Source organism: Tricharina praecox (genome assembly GCF_024521635.1).
Source record: "Tricharina praecox strain CBS 144465 chromosome Unknown BZA05scaffold_2, whole genome shotgun sequence".
Classification (NCBI taxonomy): Eukaryota; Fungi; Ascomycota; class Pezizomycetes; order Pezizales; family Pyronemataceae; genus Tricharina; species Tricharina praecox.
In genome coordinates, this window is record NW_026250404.1 from 1,122,755 (window position 1) to 1,144,312 (window position 21,558).

General features: G+C 57.4%; 7 protein-coding genes across 7 annotated transcripts; 4 read left to right on the forward strand and 3 right to left on the reverse strand.

Moving 5' to 3' along the window:
- Positions 1 to 4,024: 4,024 nt before the first annotated feature.
- On the forward strand, positions 4,025 to 6,462 carry BZA05DRAFT_347260 (uncharacterized protein; the record flags this gene model as incomplete). The annotated part of the gene is made up of 2 exons (XM_051481209.1): positions 4,025 to 5,166; positions 5,731 to 6,462. Coding segments are annotated over exons 1-2 (1,590 nt in total), but the record flags the coding sequence as incomplete, so codon positions are not given.
- A 1,983-nt stretch (positions 6,463 to 8,445) lies between these two features.
- BZA05DRAFT_384820 (uncharacterized protein) lies at positions 8,446 to 9,397 on the forward strand. Its single transcript, XM_051482354.1, has 2 exons — positions 8,446 to 8,631; positions 8,705 to 9,397. Exons 1-2 carry the CDS (start codon positions 8,486 to 8,488, stop codon positions 9,117 to 9,119), a joined length of 561 nt encoding a protein of 186 aa, XP_051343536.1. The 5' UTR covers positions 8,446 to 8,485; the 3' UTR covers positions 9,120 to 9,397.
- A 1,119-nt stretch (positions 9,398 to 10,516) lies between these two features.
- Positions 10,517 to 12,357, reverse strand: BZA05DRAFT_106304 (uncharacterized protein). The gene is made up of 5 exons (XM_051478523.1): positions 12,082 to 12,357; positions 11,901 to 12,005; positions 11,322 to 11,834; positions 10,948 to 11,249; positions 10,517 to 10,892 (listed from the first exon to the last, which is right to left on the reverse strand). Exons 1-5 carry the CDS (start codon positions 12,166 to 12,168, stop codon positions 10,526 to 10,528), a joined length of 1,374 nt encoding a protein of 457 aa, XP_051343537.1. The 5' UTR covers positions 12,169 to 12,357; the 3' UTR covers positions 10,517 to 10,525.
- A 516-nt stretch (positions 12,358 to 12,873) lies between these two features.
- BZA05DRAFT_330855 (uncharacterized protein) lies at positions 12,874 to 13,748 on the reverse strand (the record flags this gene model as incomplete). Its single annotated transcript, XM_051480556.1, has 2 exons — positions 12,874 to 13,089; positions 13,146 to 13,748. 2 exons carry the CDS (start codon positions 13,746 to 13,748, stop codon positions 12,874 to 12,876), a joined length of 819 nt encoding a protein of 272 aa, XP_051343538.1.
- Positions 13,749 to 14,123: 375 nt separating this feature from the next.
- On the forward strand, positions 14,124 to 15,725 carry BZA05DRAFT_106290 (polysaccharide deacetylase). Its single transcript, XM_051478522.1, has 5 exons — positions 14,124 to 14,301; positions 14,356 to 14,448; positions 14,519 to 14,663; positions 14,722 to 15,071; positions 15,129 to 15,725. The coding sequence occupies exons 1-5, from the start codon at positions 14,271 to 14,273 to the stop codon at positions 15,494 to 15,496; spliced, it is 987 nt and encodes a 328-aa protein (XP_051343539.1). The 5' UTR covers positions 14,124 to 14,270; the 3' UTR covers positions 15,497 to 15,725.
- BZA05DRAFT_441096 (uncharacterized protein) lies at positions 15,605 to 16,635 on the reverse strand (the record flags this gene model as incomplete). Its single annotated transcript, XM_051486645.1, has 4 exons — positions 15,605 to 15,729; positions 15,811 to 16,161; positions 16,212 to 16,335; positions 16,390 to 16,635. 4 exons carry the CDS (start codon positions 16,633 to 16,635, stop codon positions 15,605 to 15,607), a joined length of 846 nt encoding a protein of 281 aa, XP_051343540.1.
- A 1,130-nt stretch (positions 16,636 to 17,765) lies between these two features.
- Positions 17,766 to 19,844, forward strand: BZA05DRAFT_331339 (FAD binding domain-containing protein; the record flags this gene model as incomplete). The annotated part of the gene is made up of 4 exons (XM_051480585.1): positions 17,766 to 17,899; positions 17,998 to 18,579; positions 18,633 to 18,973; positions 19,024 to 19,844. 4 exons carry the CDS (start codon positions 17,766 to 17,768, stop codon positions 19,842 to 19,844), a joined length of 1,878 nt encoding a protein of 625 aa, XP_051343541.1.
- Between the last annotated feature and the right edge of the window lie 1,714 nt (positions 19,845 to 21,558).

A 21,558-nucleotide genomic window follows, 5' to 3' on the forward strand; every position in this document is an offset into this window, starting at 1 on the left:
TCAGTGATCATAGATAAGCACTCGTAAACTGGGAATGGACTGTAAAAGATGGTGGTGACGTCTATGTAGATAGATGTCCGAAGCCGGCTCATTCTGCGCTCCTCAACAGTTTGAAAATGTCGTCGTTGTTGTTGCGCATCCAGTTAATCCGTACATAGCCGATCAACGGGAAAAATATCTCCATATGAGCCATGTAGAGTACTCTACCTACCATGGTGATGTTGCCGTGTCCACAGCCATGCACGACGAGTCAGGCCCCCACCATCGGAGTTGGTCGCCGTTAGTTTTGTCGTATCGGGTTTTGCACCTCACTCACTAGGAGATACCGTATGCAGGAGTAGAAAAAAAAGCAGCAAAGACAACAGATACATACCGTACATGTTTCGATAGATACCCAACATGCATGCACGGCAAGGCGGTTGGTTAGGTAGGTAGGTAGGTAGGTAGGTAGGTAGAATATGTGAGTATGTTGTAAGCATCTTGGCCACGGCAAAGATTTTCATCGGATCCACCGGCTCAAAATTACAATTGCCCGGGAGAGGTTATTGAAGTGGTGATCCATCGTCTCTTTGTCATGAATGTGTTCGGAGTTCAGGAGGCATTCATCCGACACCGCGAGTTCTTGTTGGAATACTATAGACTGCTCCAGGTACCAAGCCGTGTCAATCGATGATGGTGTATATCATGTCGATCAGGCAGCCTCCCCCCAGCGTTAGCGGGCAACTCAGGTGGCCATTCCCGGCGTAGGTGGGTACGGTACTCTATCTCGTTTGCGCCTGTTTTGTAGATACTTTGGATGGTTCTGGTTGCTCGGGAAGATATGCAAGGTACTCTACCAAGTGGGTCTCTGGATGCCCGGTTGCGGACGATACCTTCGGTACGAGGATATACGGGTAGTACTATCTTCCGTCCTGTGCGGTGTCCATGACTACATATCTCCGAGGTAGATAGACACTCTACGTTCTTCGACCTTCTCCGTGCTTCTGGCCGGTCCAGTCTTCTCGATGGCAGCCGGGCAGGTGGCGACCGTACGTAGAGAACGGGATGTCTCTCTTTGATACAACCAAGGTCAGCGAGCGACCAAACAAGCAGTCAATACTGTGGAGTATCCAGGAACAGTCTGGAATCCTGTTAGTAAGACCATTCTGGGCACGGGCCCTGTAAATCATTCCCTCGTTTTCGGCTCTTGGGCCCCGGCTCACCCGACTGAGTGATTTCTCTAGGGGGTGTTCTAAAGTTGGAGTCACGCTGGGGCCTGTATGGAGTTACTCTGCACTGTACAGAGCCCACTAGATACTAGCAGAGTGCATTGTGCCAGCAGAAGTTGGCCGCGGCCTGCGACGGAAGCAGTCCGCGTTCTTGCGACAGTGAGCGTGTCGAGCAGCTACTCTATACTAGTATCTAGTATGAGATATCTAGTTGTTCTCACGGGGTCGATGTCTATGCGTGATCCTGCGAAGGCGCGTTTCGAATGCACGGATAGGGTTTTCTTCCTTTTCGCCAGTTTCATCAGGAGGAAGTCATGCCGTCGCCTTTGGAGGAAATCCGTGGCGATGATGCCTGCAAAGAAAAGGGGAAGGGGGTTTGGTTAGAGTAGATGGCTGAGATGCGAGGCTTCCAACTTTTTTCTTTTGGGAGAATTGCCGAATTCTGGGCTGCGGCCTGAGATGAGAATGTTGGTGGCGTGCTGGCTCTCGGTGGGGACCTGCGATCACGAATCAGAAATTCGGGGCTAATATCGAATGTTGCGGCTGACGGATCGAGTAATTGGGTGGGTGGGTTGTAAAACGATTGTTACTGGTTGCGGTTGCGAGCTTCCCCAATGTGTAAGGATTCGACCAAAACTCACGTGTGACCCACAGTCCAGGTTTGCGAAAGGGCCCAACTGGCCTGGGGAAGGAGGGGGGGACTGCCTGTCCGGGGTGCCGTATCGATATACTATTAGCCAATCATCTCTGGCGCTTGATGCTGCATCACAGGCAAGAAGCCTCCACGGCATCGGTGTGTAGATGTCGAACTGTCCTCGATGCACTTAACCGATGCTTCGCAGCAGCAGCGGGGACGGCGGCGGGGACGGCGGCGGCGGCGACCGACACCGAGAACGTCCCGGAGGACTGCGGCCGACTCTTGTCGCTTGTGGCTTCCACAAACAGAAGGGAGTGAATCGAATTGCCATTGCTCTCCGTGAAATGGATGACTCTCATCTCGACTCGGGTCGCCAGGAAGCTGTCAGTCCTGGACGGCACTAAAAGGTCGAGTAATTAGCGCTGCGAAAATCATTCGCCGCCGGACCTAGTTCCTAGTGAGCCCGTAGCTTCCTTCCCATGCTTCCTTCCCTCGCTTCCCGAGGACGATGGGGGGTTGGGTTGGGTTGGTAGGCGAGAGTGAGGACACATCATGGCCACAATCACCACAACCTCCCCGCCCGCTCGCCCGCCCGCCCCGTCACGAATAAAGACGCACTGCACATGCGGCATACTTGTCCTGAGGACGGCTTTTTCATGCGGCAATGGGACGATCCTGCTCCCTCTGTTTTTCTTCTTCGTGGCGGCCGTTCGCGGAGAATTTCAAGAAGCACCGCTTCTTGAAGCAAACTGCTTCAGGGGACTGCAGCAGGCGGACGGGGCTTTGTCCGTGCTCTCATGGCCGCCAAACTGCTTGCGATCCTCTTGTCAGCGCAAGGCATCCGGAAGTGTATTTTTACTCCGCACCTTCGACTCACGGTGCCCCTGGATCGATAGTTAGTCTCCCGGCTATGGGGGGTGGAAATCACGAATTGCACTGCACTGCACTGTATAGTCGCGTATGACGGCCGGGAAAGTGGATCCCAATCCTTCAGACGTGCGCAGGATTGACATGCCGTGCCACCAGAGTGTTGTGGTGAGGTAATCTATCATCATTGGAGGTCGGATTGGCTGCCAAGAGCAAGAGGACCTAACTTAGTTATAGGGGCGCCATCTCAGCCTTACCAAGATACTATCATCCCCTGAGCCGTGGGGTCACCAGCGCTATAACTTACTACCAACCAGTATGGTTAGTACCGCCTTCCTTGCCTGCTGTAGCGTTTAGGAGGCGACTGGGCTCGCGTTGGCATCGCGAGTCACCTGCTCTCAGCTTCCAAATGAACATCGTATTTGCGCGGCGGCTGGGCCTTTCGATGCTACGGCGCTCGCTCGAAGCACCGGCGAGCAATAGTTGGGTAGGAACGGAGCGGAACAGTGGATTGGCCCAGCGGAGCGACCGGTCGCCTACGACTAGGTAGTATACCAGTATTCCTAGCCAAGTGTCAGCCTGACAGCTGCTATAGCACATACGGTACTCCATACAGCAGCTGATGATACGAACAGTATTGGTCTGATAGGGGATGATCCAGGTTCTTTCCCCTCCACAGCCTGACCGTCTCGCAGCTCGCTCTGGCGGTCCAATGGAATGCCCTCGGGCCGGACCACGTTTGTCGATATTGATGCTTGTTTGTTGCAACATGCAAGGTACCCGCCGCGGCACTGCGTGATGCCCACTGGTCACTGAGCTCGGTTGCAAACCCAAGATTGACCGACTTTATTTTGGGAGCGTGCCCTGGAGAGAAAAAGTTAGGGGGAGGGAGCAATGCGCATTGCGAAGGGGGCATTTCCAGAATCCTAGCTGGAAGTCTTCCCCCTTATCCGCAACCGGCACAAGTGAACGAGCAGCCTTGAGTGATGCGATTCCACGGCGGATTCTGGTCGCAGGTCCCACTGTCGTTGCCGTCGTGTGGTGTGCTGGAATGACTGGTCCTGTCCCGCGGCGTGCAGAATGTAGGGCTGCGGCCAGCGAAAGTCTTCAACCCCCCAGAGCGCGCAGATGCCAATTTCCGGTGCAGCAGGCTAGGCAGTGGGTGGGTGAACTGGCGATGTCTCGATGCATCCTCGCGCGAGCAACCAGAAGCCCCGGCAACTTCTGGTTACCGAGAAGAAGACAATGCCTGGCAGCCCCAGCACTAGCTCCACCTCCAGCGCCGCCAGGGGGACAGAGGCTTTGGCTGGGGGCCGGTTGGCGAAAAGCGAGCAGACCTCACCACTATTCGGACTCACCTCCACAATCGAAAATGAGTATATAACTCCCGTCGGTCTGCCTCTCTCAGCTGTTTTTCTTTCCTCACCAGCCTCAGCTTCTCCATCAATCTCTAATTCGTGTCCATCTTCTCATTCTTTAGAAGACAGCACAGTCACTCTTTGACCTCCTACTCTCATTATTTTCATAATCCACTGCTCTTTGCAACCACTCCCAATCACCCTCTATAATCTAACACCTCTCTCTACATAATTCAAAATGCAGTTCCGAAAGGGTATTCAGATCGCCGCTCTCCTGTCGGCTCTCTCCCACATGGGAGCCGCCGCCCCGGCCCCGGCCGGCGGTGTCGAGGCCCGCGGTGATAACTACGGTTACACCGCTCCTACCCCCAACAACGCCACATACACCTCCGCCGCTACCTACGGAGCTCCTACTCCCGTCGCCGGCTACCCCAAGGGCGAGGACTACGACCACACCAAGTACCCCAACGGCAAGCCGTCCGCAGGCTACCCCAAGGGCGAGGACTACGACCACGTCAAGTACCCCAACGGCAAGCCTTCCGCCGTCGACTACCCCAAGGGCGAGGACTACGACCACGTCAAGTACCCCAACGGCAAGCCTTCTTCCGTCGACTACCCCAAGGGCGAGGACTACGACCACGTCAAGTACCCCAACGGCAAGCCTTCTTCCACCGGCTACCCCCACGGAAAGCCCACATATGTGAACGGCAAGCCTACCTACCCGGCTGCGGAGGACTGCGATGAGAACGGTGTCCCGTACTCGTCTTACCCTCACGGAAAGCCTTCCGGCAAGGGTTACCCCTCCAAGTTCGGCGGCAAGGGTGACTACCCGTCCAAGACTGGCTACCCGGCCAAGACCGGCACCGGCTACCCCTCCAAGACTCGCTACCCCGGCAAGAACCACGGAGACGACGAGTCTGACTCCGAGCACGGATCCGAGTACGAGTCCGAGGATGAAGGTCACGGACACGGCAGAAAGCCCACCGGACACGGACACGGATACAAGCCGTCCAAGCCCACCAAGCCGTCTTACCCCGTCGCTAAGCCCACCAAGCCCACCTACACCAAGCCTAACGGCCACGGATACCCCTCCAAGGGACACGGTGGTAAGGACTGGGAGTCCGAGGATGAGGACTACGTTCCCTACAAGCCTACCAGGCCTACCGGCAAGCCCACCGGACACGGATACCCTTCCAAGGGACACGGCGGTAAGGATTGGGAGTCCGACGATGAGGACTACGTTCCCTCCAAGCCCACCTACAAGCCCACCAAGCCTGTCTACACCAAGCCCAGCGGACACGGATACCCTAAGGGACACGGCGGTAAGGACTGGGAGTCCGAGGATGAGTACACTCCCCGCAAGCCCACCGGCAAGCCCGTGAAGCCGTACAAGCCTTCGTACCCCACCAAGCAGCCCGTCAAGCCTACCTACAAGCCCACCAAGCCCACATACATTAAGCCTAGTGGACACGGATACCCCTCCAAGGGTCACGGCGGCTGGGAGTCCGAGGATGAGTACACTCCCCGCAAGCCCACCGGCAAGCCCGTGAAGCCGTACAAGCCTTCGTACCCCACCAAGACCCCCTACAAGCCTACCAAGCCCACCTACGCCGTCGACACCCCGACCAAGAAGCCCCAGGGACACGGATACCCTTCCAAGGGACACGGTGGTAAGGACTGGGAGTCCGATGACGAGGAGGAGACCTACCCCAAGGGTCACGGTGGAAAGGACCACGACGATTCCGAGTGGGAGTCTGACTCCGAGGACACCTACCCCAAGGGTGGAAAGCCCCACGGAGGATACCCGGCCAAGTCCACCGGCTACCCCTACGGACCCAAGGACACTGGTTACCCTTCCAAGTCCACCGGCTACCCCTACGGACCCAAGGACACTGGTTACCCTTCCAAGGGTACCGGCTACCCCCACGGAAAGCCCTCTGGAAAGCCCACCTACCCCAACGGCGGCAAGAACGTCGATGAGGAGGATTGCGATGAGAACGGTGTCCCGTACTCGTCCTACCCTCACGGCAAGCCTTCCGGCAAGGGATACCCTTCCAAGGCCACCGGCTACCCTAACGGACCCAAGGACACTGGTTACCCTTCCAAGGGCACCGGCTACCCTAACGGACCCAAGGACACTGGTTACCCTTCCAAGGGCACCGGCTACCCTAACGGACCCAAGGACACTGGTTACCCTTCCAAGGGCACCGGCTACCCTAACGGACCCAAGGACACTGGTTACCCTTCCAAGGGCACCGGCTACCCTAACGGACCCAAGGACACTGGTTACCCTTCCAAGGGCACCGGCTACCCTAACGGACCCAAGGACACCGGTTACCCTTCCAAGGGCACCGGCTACCCTAACGGACCCAAGGACACCGGTTACCCTTCCAAGTCGGTAGAGTACCCCAAGGATAAGGGCACTGGCTACCCCACCAAGTCCGTCGAGTACCCCGCTGGAGGCAAGGACACCTACCCCAAGGACACTGCCTACCCTACCAAGTCGGCCGAGTACCCCAAGGATAAGGGCACCGGTTACCCCACCAAGTCCGTCGACTACCCCGCCGGAGGCAAGGACACCTACCCCAAGGACACCGCCTACCCTACCAAGTCGGTTGAGTACCCCGCCGGAGGCAAGGACACCTACCCCAAGGATACCGCCTACCCCACCAAGTCCGTCGACTACCCCGTCGGAGGCAAGGACACCTACCCCAAGGATACCGCCTACCCCACCAAGTCCGTCGACTACCCCGTCGGAGGCAAGGACACCTACCCCAAGGATACCGCCTACCCCACCAAGTCTGTCGACTACCCCGTCGGAGGCAAGGACACCTACCCCAAGGCCACCCCCACTTCCACTTACCCCTCCAAGGGTGGTGAGGACGAGGAGGACTGCGATGAGGAGGAGGTGGTTCCTGTCAAGAAGACCTACTAGACGGATACACCGACTGTGGCGGTAGCATCATGGAGTTTGTTTTGAGGTTGTGATTTTCTTTTTTCTATTGTTTATTATTGGATTTGTCGCTCGTTTATCATGTGGCGGGAGGGTGGATTGGAATCTTTGATGGAAAGGATTTTGTAGCCCGGTAGTGTTAATTGATTTTGGCGGATGTTCAGAAAATCTGGCTGTGCTCTTCTCGGCGACTTCAAACGTGATTAACTTGCCCATGGTCCGCTCTTCGGCATTTGCGATTAGCACTCCCGCCTCTGGCGGGCTGATCGGTTCTATTCACGATATCGCACTTAATAATGTGAGTCTTTCAATTCGGTGTTTTCTTTGCGCCTAACAGCAGCATCGCCTAATTTACGCTGCGTCATAACCAATCTCTCTAAGTGCAATTATCATAAATTCAGGGACGAAACTAAACATTTTTACGTTTTTAGATTTGTTTGGGCCGCTGCGAGGGGCCGAGGGCACGCTGCACCACAGCTGAGAGGCGTCCAGTGTCCACCTCCGTAGACGTGCATAGGGTACATACAGCGAGTCAACGACCCGAACCATAGACGAACACTGCGTTACGTATGACACGATTTGCAAAACCGACACAACCCAACCGACACAACTGCCACCCTGTCACCACGTCTATTCCTTCCTCGCCTCTCCTCACGACTCGGCGCGCGCTCGAAGTCGCAGTCGCAGTTGTTCCGCACCGTACTCTTTCTCGCGTTTCTCGCGAGCCGATGCGATGCGATACGGATCGCTCGGAGATCCCGATACTCGGGTGGCTCTCGGATCAAGCTTTGGCTAGGCTAGGCTGGCTGCTGGCGCGATCGGACCCTTGATTTCTCTGCGGCCTCTAACGCCGGGTGCTAATTTAGCGCGGTGGGAGCCGGGATTGAAAACTCTGGGCGGCAGGAAAGGCGTCGGGCGAGCGTGGGAGAAGGGGAGGTCGGGGTTTTGGGCGGAGGATTGGAATATATTCCGTTTTTTGTCGGGGAATGAAGCGGATAGTGGTTCTCGGGCGGTGTTGGCTGCTAACAATCACTGGAAGGTACCCGGGGCGGCCAGTTTGCGGCCAGTTTGCGGCCCCTGACACCTACCTTGGAAGACTCTCTTTTGTCGCCGGCTGCCTGCGCGGGCGGGATAAGTCTACTACACGGCGGCGGAGTTATCATGCAAAGACTTCCGTACGACTGGAATAGCGCGATTGATGCTGACGCTGACGCCGAAGCTCCGGGTTGTCGGGAATTGAAGGAGCGATGCCGGCAGATCGAGACTTCCGACTCCCAAGCCGAATGGATGCGAGAAACTTCTGGAGTGAGGTAAGGGATTGGAGATCTCCGGTACTAATGATGTGGCAGGTACCTGGGTCAGTCAATTTGTCGCCGTGTCGCTGTGCCGTCGACGCTTTCCGGGAGCACCGGCTCGAGTCTGCACGACTGATACGGTGGTCGCGGTGGTAGTATCTCGCACCATGACACCGATCATATTCGTATCTACCGGCTCCATTCATTTTTGGGTATATACTCACGGTTTACCGGCTACATGTGATCTACATCCAGGGGAATCGCGTGCGCACTGGATAGCTGGATGGTTGATAAAGCGCTTCAGTGGGCATTGGTAAGCTTAATACACCTCTCATTCGCGTGGATTGGGAAAGAACCAAGCAATAACTAACGGTGCTTCTACATAGGTGTTTTCGGTGTTTTCGGCGTTTTTGGTTTCGCCAACCTCCGAATCCCGACTCCGGAAACCCGAGGTCGCCGTCGTTTTTCAGGTACCAACTTACGGTCCACCGGCACGTACGGCGCGACCGGAACCCATCCTACACTACTATATTCATATCATACATCCGACCGGAAGCGCGGGCACAACGGCGAGAAATTAAACCCCGAATAATCAAAGATAGGGGGCAGGTTCTACATTCGTCCGTGGACAGAGCGACGGAAATATGTAATCGACTCGACACGGATTTCCAACGAATACAGCAGCAGCGGCGGGTGTCCGGAATCACGAAGAACCATGGCACACCCCGGTCGCCGACTCCCCGACTCCCCCGGCATGAAGGGATCGCGAAGCGAAATTCCCCAAGCGAATACTGGGCATAGCTGCTTCTTCTAGTTAGCACGCCGACAATAGTGCAAGGATGCCTTGCAGCGAATGCTAGAGGAATTCCGTGCAATACGAGGTACCTACATCCAGAAATACAGACGGGGATCGTTTTCTGCTCTGCTCTGTGATGCTCTAGATAGGATGCTCTAGGATGCCTGACCTGGCAATCTGTCCACGTGGGAATCACGCGATTGCGAACAAACGCGAACCCCTTTTGGGCGCTTCTGCCACCGGGTCCGGGGGAGGGGGGTAGGGGGTCGGGAATCGGGGGTACATACATATTGCACGTCGCTATCGACAATCCATGAACGTCGCTGCCTAGATTCGGACCCCATGCGGCGGTCCCAAGGCTGTCGCCTTCCCATTGCGATGTTTGGGGGGCTCAGTTTCCCCCAGTTGGGTGGATGGATGTCGGTTGCGTGCGGCGCTTGCCCGAGATCTGATTGTCCCGGCACTTTAGCCGTGGCCTGTGGGTCGCGACTGGGAGTTTCATCAGACGATTGTGCTGATCGTACCGATTGGGATGGTTATGCTACCGCAGTGGGTTGCCCTTCTATGTAGCTAGCACTGGGTCCCAGTTCTGGACGGAGGTCACAGCAATTGTATCTCGGCGACGCTCATCATAGGAACCCATGGGGTCGACACTCTACGGCCCGCGCTCTCCGCGATCGAGGGTCGTTGATTGGCGCCCGGTGAGAGGAGCCCGAGGATTTTTTTGTCGCATACGGCTGGTGCTAGGTGGAAAGGGAACTTAAGGAAGGAGTGAGTACGTGTGATTGATGGTCAGCAATAGGCGCGCCGCGTTGTGGACGACAGATTCAGTATCACTCATCCTATTCATCCTCCCACCCCCCATCGCATTGGTTGTGTTAACGCTTCAGGAGAGACTGCGAGAACAGAAGCTTAGAAGAAATCAGAACTGCTCCATTCCAAGAACGAAAAGCAGCGGGTGATACCGCGTGTATGTGAAGCAAGTCGCCAGGCATTGACCAAAGTCGCCAGACGTTAGTCCTTTACTTATCGATATTCACCCGTGCTAGCACTGCACACCCTCCGTGAGTAGCGGGCAATCATATATCGCCATCTATTGCGCCGGCTGTAGATCATTTGATCTGGCATCATGCGTCCCGGCGCCAACACGTGCTAGCCGATCGGGCTCCTACATACGCCTCGCGGACACCAACGCATTCCCGAGCTCCTACACTGGTGGCAGCCTGGCAGATCAAATTCACCGATAAATTCTCGGTCGTGTTCGATGATCCCGCATCTATGTATGCCTGCGATTGAAAGGCGGGAATGTCGCGGTATGTAAATGGAAAGATCGACATCACACAGCACATCACTCGTCCATTGAACTTTCCAACATAATGAAATTGATTTTATAACCATCTACATTGCCTACCTACAACAAGCTCCTCGTGACATGTTCCCTCCTCCTCTCCTTGTCCTTCGGCATCTCCCAATACTTTTTAAAATCCTTCTCAACATCATACCCCATCAACCACGGCGCAAACTCCGGATCCCTCCACGCGAGCACCTCTCCGGGCGGGGTAGGATTCATGCGGAGCTTCCTGTCCCTCTCGCACTGCTCCGCGCCGTCGGGGAGGTGGTAAAGATACTGCTGGACATTCCCGCGCTCGACGATACGCGCGACGCGAGCTCGCCGGCCGCGCTCATACACCGTCAGTGCGCGTTTCACCTCCGACCTGGACTTGATGCTCCCCAGGGCGAGCCCCAGGAACGCGCCGTCTTCGAGGGCCATACCCGCGCTTTTATCATCAGCTTGGAGTCTCTGCGCACACGTAGTGGGAGCGGTGGACTCACCCAGCAGCCAAATACGGAAGCGCGGCGTGCACGGCGTCTCCCAGGAGCACGAAAGTCCCCGCGGGATTCGACCAGGCGGGTAGATCGTTTGGGCGGATGGAGAGCTTCCACTTGTGCACCTCCGTGCACAAGCCCAGCAGCTTGGGGATGCGCGCGTCCCAGTCCGCGTACAGCGCGCACATCTCGGCTACGTTTCCTGGGACTACGGTACTGCTGTCTGGAAGGTCGTCCGGCACCAAAAGGACCATGTTGAATTGTCGCCCGCCCCGGAGGACGTAGCTTACCGCATGTTTATCCGGGCCCTGGAGGTGTCAGTGGGGAGGTGTGCGGCGGGGAGGGGGGGGGGGGAGGGGGGAGGGGGGAGGGGCGCGCACAAGCCAGTACATAACCTGCGGATCCGTCACCATTCCCGCCAGCTCGGGATCCTTCAGCATCTCCCTCGCGTCCAGAAGGAGTCTATACGCCAGATCGCCCGTCTTCTTCGGCGGATCCTTATGCCCCACAAACGCCTCACGGGTCTTAGAATAAATCCCATCGGCGCCTACCACGAGGTCTGCGGTCACCCTCTCGCCGCCCTCCAGCACCACTGTCGTCTCCCCCCCGACAAACTCAAGCGTATCAACCCTCGCCTTACACCGCACCGTGGCACCCAGCTCCACCGCGCGCTCCAGCAAACACCGGTGCAGATTCGCGCGGTGGAAGTCCCAAAACGGGCTGCCGTACTTCTCAGCGGCCTCGGCGAAGCGCATGCTCGCCAGCGGCTCGCCGCGCCACGAGAGCATGTTTACGCACCGCGGCGTGGTCCAGTACGCTGATAGTGCGGGGGCAAGCCCCCAGCGCGTCAGAATCCGCGATGCGTTCGGGTGGATCTGGATGCCCGCGCCGATCTGAGATGGTTAGTTTTTAACCGAGTGATCGCCTGTGCGCCTGAGGGTGGGTGGGAGGCAAAATACCTCGCCGATTTCAGAGGCTGCCTCGAGTACCGTTACGTTGTGCCCGGCCAACGAGATGCCGATTGCGGCGCCGAGACCGCCGAGGCCTGCGCCGACTATTACTACCTACACATACCGAAGGATACTTGTCAGCCCGGGAGTCGGGAGTGGAGTCGGGGACGGAGGGGGAGGGGGTGGCAACATTCAGTTTACACCCGGCCGTGGGGTGGATGTATTCATGTGCCGCAGACTCCATATTCGTTTTGTGGGTTGTGTTTTTATTGTTCATCGTATGATAAGGCGTGGAATCTCGTGGGGAACTGTCGAGCTCGAGTGGTCATGTAGATGGGTATCAACTTGTAGGCAGGCCACCGTTGCACCCCCATTATCCATATGCCCGCGGGGCCATTGAATCGGCACAGTATTGTTATGATTTCTACGGCGATCCTCCAGAATTTTTTGAATTCCATTATACGATCGCATTCGAGCTCCCGTTGCAGCGTGTCGGCCGTTGCACGTTGTCCTTCCGTGTCTCATAATTCTCATTCCAAGTGTAACAATGACGACGCACGATGACATGGTCCAATACTCTACTCTACCTGTACCGTAATCCGATCCACTTGCCCCGTGCTCAAAACGTATGTAGAGTTTGTAGAGTTTGTACGCCTCCGGGGAACTTGGATGTCCCACCTGACAGTCGTGCTGCCCCTTGCCGATGCCACCCGCCCGCAGTACGCCAGCCACCTGCCTACCTACATCCCAGATTACGATCGAGATTTGGGATTGCAGGACGACAAGACAAACGGTGGATGATCGGCGGCAAATGCCAATGTGCAGTGCAGTGCAGTGCAACCAGCGTGCCGTCATGGATACCGCATGTACATATCACACAATACAATCTCAACGAGAGCATGTGGAGATTGCAACCATGACCTTCAGAGTGTGATGCATCCGGACCTACTACGAGACACAACCGTCCTACCAGGCTACCAGGCTACCACCTTGTAACCCCGCCATCAACCAGCATGTCCTGCCCCGTCATGTACGAGCTCGCATCGCTCGCCAGGAACACGCACGCGCCGCGAATATCCTCTGGCTCCGCCACGCGCCCGTTCATGATCTCGTCCTTCCAGCTCTCGAGCAGGTGCGGGAACGGCGCCGTCATCTCCGTCCGCACGTAGCCGGGCGAGAGCGAGTTGATGCGGATGCCCTGGCATGGTGTTGTCAGTAAGATGTTGGTTATGGGGGGAGGGGGGGGGGATATACGTATTTGACCAGCTCGGCCGCAATCGGCGGGACCATAGTCCTGACCGCGCCCTTCGTCGCGCAGTAGGCGCTGCTCATCTGGCTCCTGATAGCCATATGGCTCGCAATACTTGCGACGCAGACGATGCTTCCCTTCTTCGTGCCGTTCTTGATCATCTGTTTCGCGGCCAGCTGGGCAGTGAAATACACGCCCTTCCCGTTGACATCCATCAGCCGCTCGAACTCCTCCTCCGTCGTGTCCACAAACGAAACGTTCTGGTTCACGCCTGCGCAGGGCACGCAGATGTCGAGCGCCCCCGAGAAGTCGGAGATGAATTGCGCGAAGCCAGCGGTGAGCGAGGACAAGGAGCTGACGTCCACCGTGTACCATGCTGTTCGCACGTTGTACGTTGAAGTGAGCGTGTGGAAGGCCGCCGACGGCGGGATGATGTCGAAGATTGCGATGGAACAGCCCGCTTCTGCCAGGCCTTCGGCGAAGGAGAGGCCGCAGCCCCGCGCGCCGCCGGTGATCAGGGCTACGCGGCCGGTGAGGTCGAACTGCGGCTGGTTAGCGGGTCTCTTGACGTGATTGCATGGATGGGGATTGTTTACTCTCTTGCTCATGTTGGTATCGATAAAACGTGGGTGGATTAGCTTGTGGTAGTGTGATGGAGCCAGGAGAGCTATGGGAGTCTAAATCTCGAGCTTATTTGAGCTTAACGGAAACTGCCGTCGTAAACGTCCACCCCTCACGACGATCATCTCCCGAGCCCCGCAACGGCGAGCTGCATATCCAGTTCTCCAAGCAGCTAAGGACTTATCTTTCGGAGTTACACGTCCGCGGAAGTTGATGCATGATATGCGGGTTGGCCATTTGCAGTTTATGCATTACTGGCCCTTCTCAGCTTGTGAAGGCCGTAGCAAAGCGGGGCAGCTCACAGTTATCGATAGCAACGGCCACCCATTCCTCCCACCCGTTGCTCCGATGCGGAGGGGGATAAAAGGGCCGGGCGCCGATCAAGATTGATTGACGTTACATAGAGCACATCTGTTTCTCGATCCATCTGTTCCCAATCCCACTGCTCCAAATCTCATCTGCTCCACCACCTTACAATCTACCTATCAAATTGGCCCATATTCTGAACAATGGCCGAAGCAGCAGCTCCACCCAAGAAACGTACGCTTCCCAGCCTTCCTGGCCTCAGCCCCAACTGACTATCCATTCGCACAGGCATCCTCTGCTCCTACGGCGTGGACATCGACGCCGTCGCTGGGTGGCTCGGCTCCTACGGCGGGGAGGACTCGCACTCTGACATTTCCCGAGGTGAGCACGCCCATTGCCCCTCACCCATTGCCCTGTATACATACAGAGCCCAAGTTACTGACGACTGCAGGAATGTTCGCCGGCACCGTCGGCACGCGCCGCATGCTCAAGCTGTTCGAAAAGTACAACATCAAGGCGACGTGGTTCATCCCGGGGCACTCGCTCGAGACGTTTCCCGAGGAGTGCGCCATGGTGCGGGACGCGGGGCATGAAATGTACCCTCCCCCTCCCCCTCTCCCTCAATTCTAGCTTAGACGACTAACGCCCTCGCAGCGGCCTCCACGGCTACTCTCACGAAAACCCCGTGGACATGACATGGGAGCAGCAGCGGGACGTGTTAGACAAGTCCTACCGGCTTCTGACGGAATTCTGCGGGAAGCCACCACGTGGGAATGTCGTTCCGTGGTGGGAGTGCAACGAGGAGGGCACGGAGCTGCTGCTCAGCTACGGCATCGAGTATGATCACTCCATGAGCCACCATGATTGCCAGGCATACTACCTGCGCAAGGGCGATAGTTGGACGAAAATTGATTATCAGAAGAAGGCGGAGGACTGGATGAAGCCACTCGTTAAGGGACAGGAGACGGGATTGGTGGAGATTCCGGGGAGTTGGTATATCGACGGTAAGTGCCGCGAGCGGTGGGGGCGTGGGGGCGTGCTGATGTGTGGTGTGCTGGTAGATCTCCCGCCGATGATGTTCATCAAGAACAACGCGAACTCGCACGGGTGGGTGAACCCGCGGGACATCGAAGACATCTGGCGGGACCACTTCGACTACTTCTACCGGGAGCACAAAGACGAGGGGTTCATCTTTCCGATCACGGTGCACCCGGACGTCAGCGGGAGGCCGCACGTCCTGCTGATGCACGAGCGCCTCATCGAGTACATCAACTCCCATGAGGGCGTCGAGTGGGTCACCATGGAGGAGATCTGCGATGACTTCAAGAGCAGGAATCCGTACCCCGAGGGCGCGCTGAAGCCGAGTCCGCCAGGTGAGGCGATGAGGGTCAGGCCGGAGTTGGGGGTTAAGGTGGGTGGTAGCGTGTAGTGGGGTAGGGCTGTGGAGTTGTACATATGTTTACGCGGCTTGAGATGTATATATACGAGCGACGAGATTATCGTTATGGTTAAGAACGTCTGCTTGCTTCTATTATGGCTAGGCCTGGGTTTCACGAATGATCCCTTCGATAATCTTCATGCCCGCAAGCGTCTTCTCTTCCTTAAACTTGCGCTCGATAACCTGCAGTCCCACCGAATGGCCCTTCATAGTCAGCGGATCATCTGTATACTGTCAGTTTCACTCGTGCGCCGGTAGAGGTCCACTTCCAGCGCCGCCCTCATCGCGGTGACCAGCGCGCCCACCGTCCGCGCCATGGGCCCGGCGGTGCGGGAACGTGCTCCTGCCCCCGCGTGCTGACGGCGGTGCCCGCGTACGACAGGCGCGCACTGCACGGCTCAAACCCGGCGATCCCCATGATCGCGCTCGGGATCCGGATGCTCCGCCGATGTCGCTGCCGCCGCTCAAGCCGCCGGGCGTGAACGCTCTGTTCCGCGGGTCCGTCGTGAGCCCGAAGAGTGGCGACGAGGTTTCGCACCACAGCAGGCTCCGCGGCACGGTGGTCTTGCTGAGGCGAGCACGATCGCGCCGAGCGAGGCGAGGACGGTGATGAGCGCGGACTGTGAGGTCACCAGCTGCGCGCACAGCGACGTGTACTATAAGTTATCGTCGTGTCCAGCCCGCGCACGTTGAACTGGTCCTTAACGGTGATCGGTCGGCCGTGCAGCGGGCCCGCGGGTCGCGAGGTATGCGTCGAGCGCCGTGGAGAAGTTCGGCTCTGTCAGGGCTCCGTAAGGACGACGCAGTGCTGGTGGACCACGGTCGCGCTCCTCGCGGAGTTTAGCGGGGCTCGTTCACTTCACTTCACTTCACGGCAGGGATACGCGGGCGGGTGCACGTCGTGATGTATATAGCCCTCCACCGCGTGCCGTCGCGTAATCGATGTCGTCCGCGTTGTGGATGGCGGTTTCGAGCAGGTCGCGACACGTCCGTCTGAGTGCCTGGCGGCCGCTGCGACGGGGGTAGATGCTATACTGCGTACGCCGCGAGCTTGCGCGCAATCCCGTGCTGTTTCCGGCGTACGACGTCGCGCCAGTTCGGCGAATGGCGGGGGGCGCACTGGCGCTCATGGTGCGGCTGAGGCCGAGTTGCGTGTCTGTTCGGTGAGCGAGGGATTCGGGGTGTTGCGATTCTCTCTCTGGGTCTGGCGAGCGGGGAGCGTGGCGAGCCACGGAGATAAGCATGCGTCGACAGCCTGCGCGCCGTGGTGTGGCCACTCTGCCTGCCTGCGCGACGCATGTGTTGCAGTCTTGCAGATGTCGGTCGTGCGTCGTGGGCGCTGGATGTGCGGCTCTCCTGTCCGATCGATAGTGGGAATGCTGAGGTGGGAGCATCCCACGGCCGTGGATCCTGACGAGCTTTCACTGGTTGCTGGTACGGTGGTCTAGGGTAGCAGGTAGAGTAGAGTAGAGACCTGGAGCATGAGCGTTTGGACTGGCCATGGCTTCTGCACGTCCAGCCATCCACTCCCACGGAAGCGAGTTCTTCAAGCCCATGATGCCACTTTTGCTGCTGTATGTACGGTATATAACTGCACTCTACATGCCATTCTGCAAATAACCAGTCGAGTCCCGGATGGGCATGGCGGATAGATAGCTACCCCAGCTTCGGTGTTCCAGAAAATCAGCAGTCCGGCCGTGGCCAGTGGCCAGCAGAGTAAAGTAAGCAACGAACGACAGGGCCGGGCCTCTGCTCGGCCTACTTACTCTGCCTACTCTACGGCCCCTCCATCCCATCATGGCCACATCTAGAAAGAGGATATCGACCCAGAATCGCGCCACAACAGCTGATTTTTTGGAAACAGAATTGTCACGCAACTTTGAACGCCCCGTCCCCCCTCCCATAGAAATAGAGCAGCATGTAACCCGCCATGCGCTCCCTTCCACTGAACGGAAGAACGAGAAGGAAAACCGGAAAGCCAAATATCCCGAGACGAATCCAGACCTGCACACCCGAGCCATCACCCGCACCCGCACCCACACCCGCCCGCGCCACTACTCCCCACATGAGCGATCATCGCGAGCAGCCCCTCGAGAGCCACGAAGATCATCTGCAGGCTGCACGGGAAGTTACATCGAGCATAGCAGTGCGCCCCAACGGAACGGCTAGAGCAGCAGCAGCTTCAGCTTCCCCCAGCGCCAAAAATATAACCACAGCGCTGTCCCCGAGCTCGCCCTCGATGAAGAGACCAGCTTCGGAAATGACGCCTGGCTCGAGCACTGAGTATCCGACCCGCCCAAACCCGCCCACGCGTATCCGTCCCGACGTCGACACCGATGTCCAAGAAGTCGACGTGCTCGTCGTGGGCGCCGGGCCGGCCGGTTGCATGCTGGCGTAAGTCGATCCATCCATCACGTGTGGCGTGCTCTCCCTCTTCTCAGCGTGCCCCCCACTACCTCCAGCTCGCTGATTTGGCTTCTCTCCCGCTGCAGAACCCAACTCGCACGCTTCGGCATCAAGACCAAGATCATCGATGAGCGGCCAGACCGGACGCCGACGGGGCGCGCAGACGGGCTGCAGCCCAAGACGATCGAGACGTTCAAGCAGATGCGGATAGCGGAGCCGGTGCTGCGGAAGGGCGTCAAGATATTCGACATAGCGTTCTGGAACTCGAGTGCGGGCCAGCGATTGCGGCGGACTGGCCGGCAGGAGCATTTTCCGCCGCTCGTCGACGTGCTCGAGCCGTTCATACTCCTGGTACATCAGGGCATGGTCGAGAGTCTGTTTTTGGATGATATGAAGGAGCGTGGATTGGAGGTAGAGAGGAACTGCGTTTTTGAGACGTGCACGGTTAAGGAGGATGAAGCGTATCCCGTCGAGGCGGTCTATAAGGATAAGGTCAAGAATACGACGAAGAGGGTGAGGGCAAAGTACATCGTTGGCTGCGATGGCGCGCATAGCTTGGTGAGGAAGTGTATGCCCGGCGTCGCGATGGAGGGCGAGACGACAGATGTGTTCTGGGGAGTCCTAGATGGCGTCGTGGAAACGGATTTCCCAGATCTGTGGAGCAAGTGGTATGTGGTTCCTCTTTTACGCACCGGTACTGGACGCTTACCACCGAAAGCAGTGCCATCTCCTCGCACGAGGCCGGGACGATCCTCTGCATTCCTCGCGAGAAGAACATGACACGCCTCTACATTGAGCTCAATACCGTCGGCGAAACCGGTAATGGTAAGATCTCGAAGGCGATCGCCAAGGACTTTGTGATACAGCGGGCCAAAGCCATTCTGAAGCCCTACACCATCAATTGGACGTCGATAGAATGGTTTGGCGTCTACCAGATCGGCCAGAGGGTGTCGACATCATTCTCTCACAAGAACCGGATCTTCATCGCCGGCGACGCAGGGCATACTCACTCCCCGAAAGCCGCACAGGGAATGAACGTGTCCATGCACGACACCTACAATCGTGCGTATCCCCCATCTTCAGTAAACTTGTGCACACATTGATTCTCGCAGTCTCGTGGAAGCTCGCGCACGTCCTCCACGGCCTAGCCAAGCCCGCCATCCTCGACACGTACGCCGAGGAGCGGCGCAAGATCGCATGCGATCTGATCCGCTTCGACCACGAGCACGCCAAAGCCTTCATCAAGAACGACAGCAAAGCGCTCGCAGAGAACTTCAAGACGAACATCCGGTTCATCAGCGGGGTCGGGGCCGTGTACGGTCCCAACTCCCTCAACCTCCCATCCTGGACGAGCACCAAGCTCGTTCCCGGCGAGCTCCTTGTCCCCGCACGCGCGGTCCGCTACGTCGACGCCAATCCTGTCGATCTGCAGCTGGACATACCAGTGCTGGGCCAGTGGCGCCTCTACTTCCTCGCCAAGGACTACCAGGCGAGCAAGTACTTTCTCGACACGATGGCAGAGTTCATCACCAGCCCACTCTCGATTCTCGGACGGGCATCGGAGAAGTCGCGGGGCGCGCCCACGCCCGCCCGCGCAGAGGCCGACGATATCGTCCAGCCCCAGCGCTATACTACCACTGGACGACTGTTCACCCCCGCGCTGATCACGCGCACCCCGCAGGCGGAACTGGAGCTCGCCGACCTCTGCCCCATGATGAAGGATGCCCGCTGGACTGTCTACCTCGACCGCCTCGAGGGAAGGACTAGTCCGTTCAAGAAGTGGGTTGGCGGCGAGGTGCGAGAGGGCGAGACCGTGCTCGCCGTCGTCCGCCCCGACGGCTACGTCGGCGCTATTGGGAAGTGGGTGCCAGAAGGAGTCGAACAGGCCGCCGCTTGGGTGGAGGCGTATTTTGGGGGGTTTTTGCAGGGGTAAAGGGGGTGGTGGGTGGTATAGCGCGCGGATCTGGGGTTGCATATGGCGTTACTTTGTTTGTTGGTGTATTTCATAGCTGGTTTAATGTGCACATTATCTAGAGGTTGGCTTATGCCGAATATGTTGAGTAGGACGGGCGATCGTTCGCTGTGCTGGCGGATGGCGGACAGAGTGAGAGTGGGAGGGTTACACAGTTGCACGAGTGATTCGAGAAATGGGTCCTTGCGGCGAGGGATCGGGTTGATTGATGATTACTGATTCATTTACTCGGGATTCTATCTCTCCGCGAGTAGGGATCTACAATCGTACCGTGCAGCTGCTGGTATAACGGCTGGATTATGTACCCGAAACCCGAGACCCGGGAGTTGATACGACCAGTTCTCTAGACGGGTGGGTACACGAAATATCACTCGCTTTTGCGTTCGCCATCAACTTTTGAGTTCTCGGATGCAGAGGTAGCTAGGTTTTGAGTTTACTGTCTGTCTGTTTGTTTGATTTCATTCCGTACATAGGAAATTCTGGACGAAGAACAACAAGCAACAAGGGAAAAGTATGTACTGCATCGGGCCGGGCACCGGCGTTTGTGGACTTGGACGGACACGGTCCAGTACCCAATCAGCCATGATCTCTACTTCCTACTAGTAGTACCAATGCCGGATGCTACGATGATTAAACCCAAAATCTATAAAATAACAATAATCCGGGAGTCCGGGAGAGGCTACATTCATACAAGAAGTACTCGGGGATCGTGTGTAGGCAGCCGGTTTCTGCGAAACCACATGATGCGACCCTCGGCCGGCTGCCAGTTGCCAGTTGCCAACTGCCAGCAATGACAAATGTCTCGGTTAGTATTCAGCCCTAGTACGAGGGCGACGACTGTGTACCTAGCGGGCACGCATACGTCGCATAGGTAGCCTATGCAACTCCCCACACTCGCCACGTCGACGGTCGACCTCCCCTCCTCAAGCCTCGAGTCTCGAGTCTCGACAAACCACGGCTCGGTACCTACTGGTACTCTGCTGATATGTACTGGTACCAACCGGGTAGGCCCCACCCAATCCGGCGCGGCGCGGGTAGTAGCGGCAGGGCGCGGGCTTGTGTAGCGTATATATCCATCCCTATGCCGCCTTATCGAAGGACTGGCGAGATGCAATTGGCTTGCCATGCAGGATGGGTGCGATGCAGGATGGGTGCGATACCAATTGCGGGCTGAAGATCGCGATCGACTTGTGGGTACGAGGCGTCGGAGGAGGAGAGTTTCTATTCGGGCTGCTGGGGGTCGCTTCGCAAGCTAGCCGAGAGCTGAGGGCTGAGGGCTGAGGGCTGAGGGTAGGGGCGATCCGATCCATCAAGACTTGGGTATTGACTCGAGTCAATGTTGATTTACATGCATACTCGGCCGGCTCTGAATGACCGTATGGGTGGTGGATGACGGCCATGCAACGCAGCGAGTGTGAAGCATGGCCAGGGAATTGCGATAAATACAGAGGATGCCGGAGAGCCTTTGTTGGGGCCTTTGGGCGGCCTGGAAAAGTGCCACAATCATGCTGTTCCACGCATCGTCTCAAAACTGGGCACAGAGATGTCGCCAACTACCGTACGGGGAGAAGGGGGAAAGGAAGGGGAAAGCGACACACCTACTCCGGTAAAGGAGTGAATCTTTCCTCATGGTGGGATGTTGCAGATTTTCCGAGTCTGTTCGTAGACGGCGAAC

Coding starts and splice junctions, on each gene's coding strand:
- BZA05DRAFT_384820 (XM_051482354.1), top strand. CDS start 8,486: ATGACACCGATCATATTCGTATCTACCGGCTCCATTCATTTTTGGGTA. Junction 8,632..8,704: donor AAGCGCTTCAGTGGGCATTG/GTAAGCTTAATA, acceptor GCTTCTACATAG/GTGTTTTCGGTGTTTTCGGC.
- BZA05DRAFT_106290 (XM_051478522.1), top strand. CDS start 14,271: ATGGCCGAAGCAGCAGCTCCACCCAAGAAAC. Junction 14,449..14,518: donor GCACTCTGACATTTCCCGAG/GTGAGCACGCCC, acceptor TGACGACTGCAG/GAATGTTCGCCGGCACCGTC. Junction 14,664..14,721: donor CGGGACGCGGGGCATGAAAT/GTACCCTCCCCC, acceptor ACGCCCTCGCAG/CGGCCTCCACGGCTACTCTC.
- BZA05DRAFT_106304 (XM_051478523.1), bottom strand. CDS start 12,168: ATGAACAATAAAAACACAACCCACAAAACGAATATGGAGTCTGCGGCA. Junction 12,006..12,081: donor CGGCCGGGTGTAAACTGAAT/GTTGCCACCCCC, acceptor CGGTATGTGTAG/GTAGTAATAGTCGGCGCAGG. Junction 10,893..10,947: donor CTTCCGTATTTGGCTGCTGG/GTGAGTCCACCG, acceptor TGATGATAAAAG/CGCGGGTATGGCCCTCGAAG.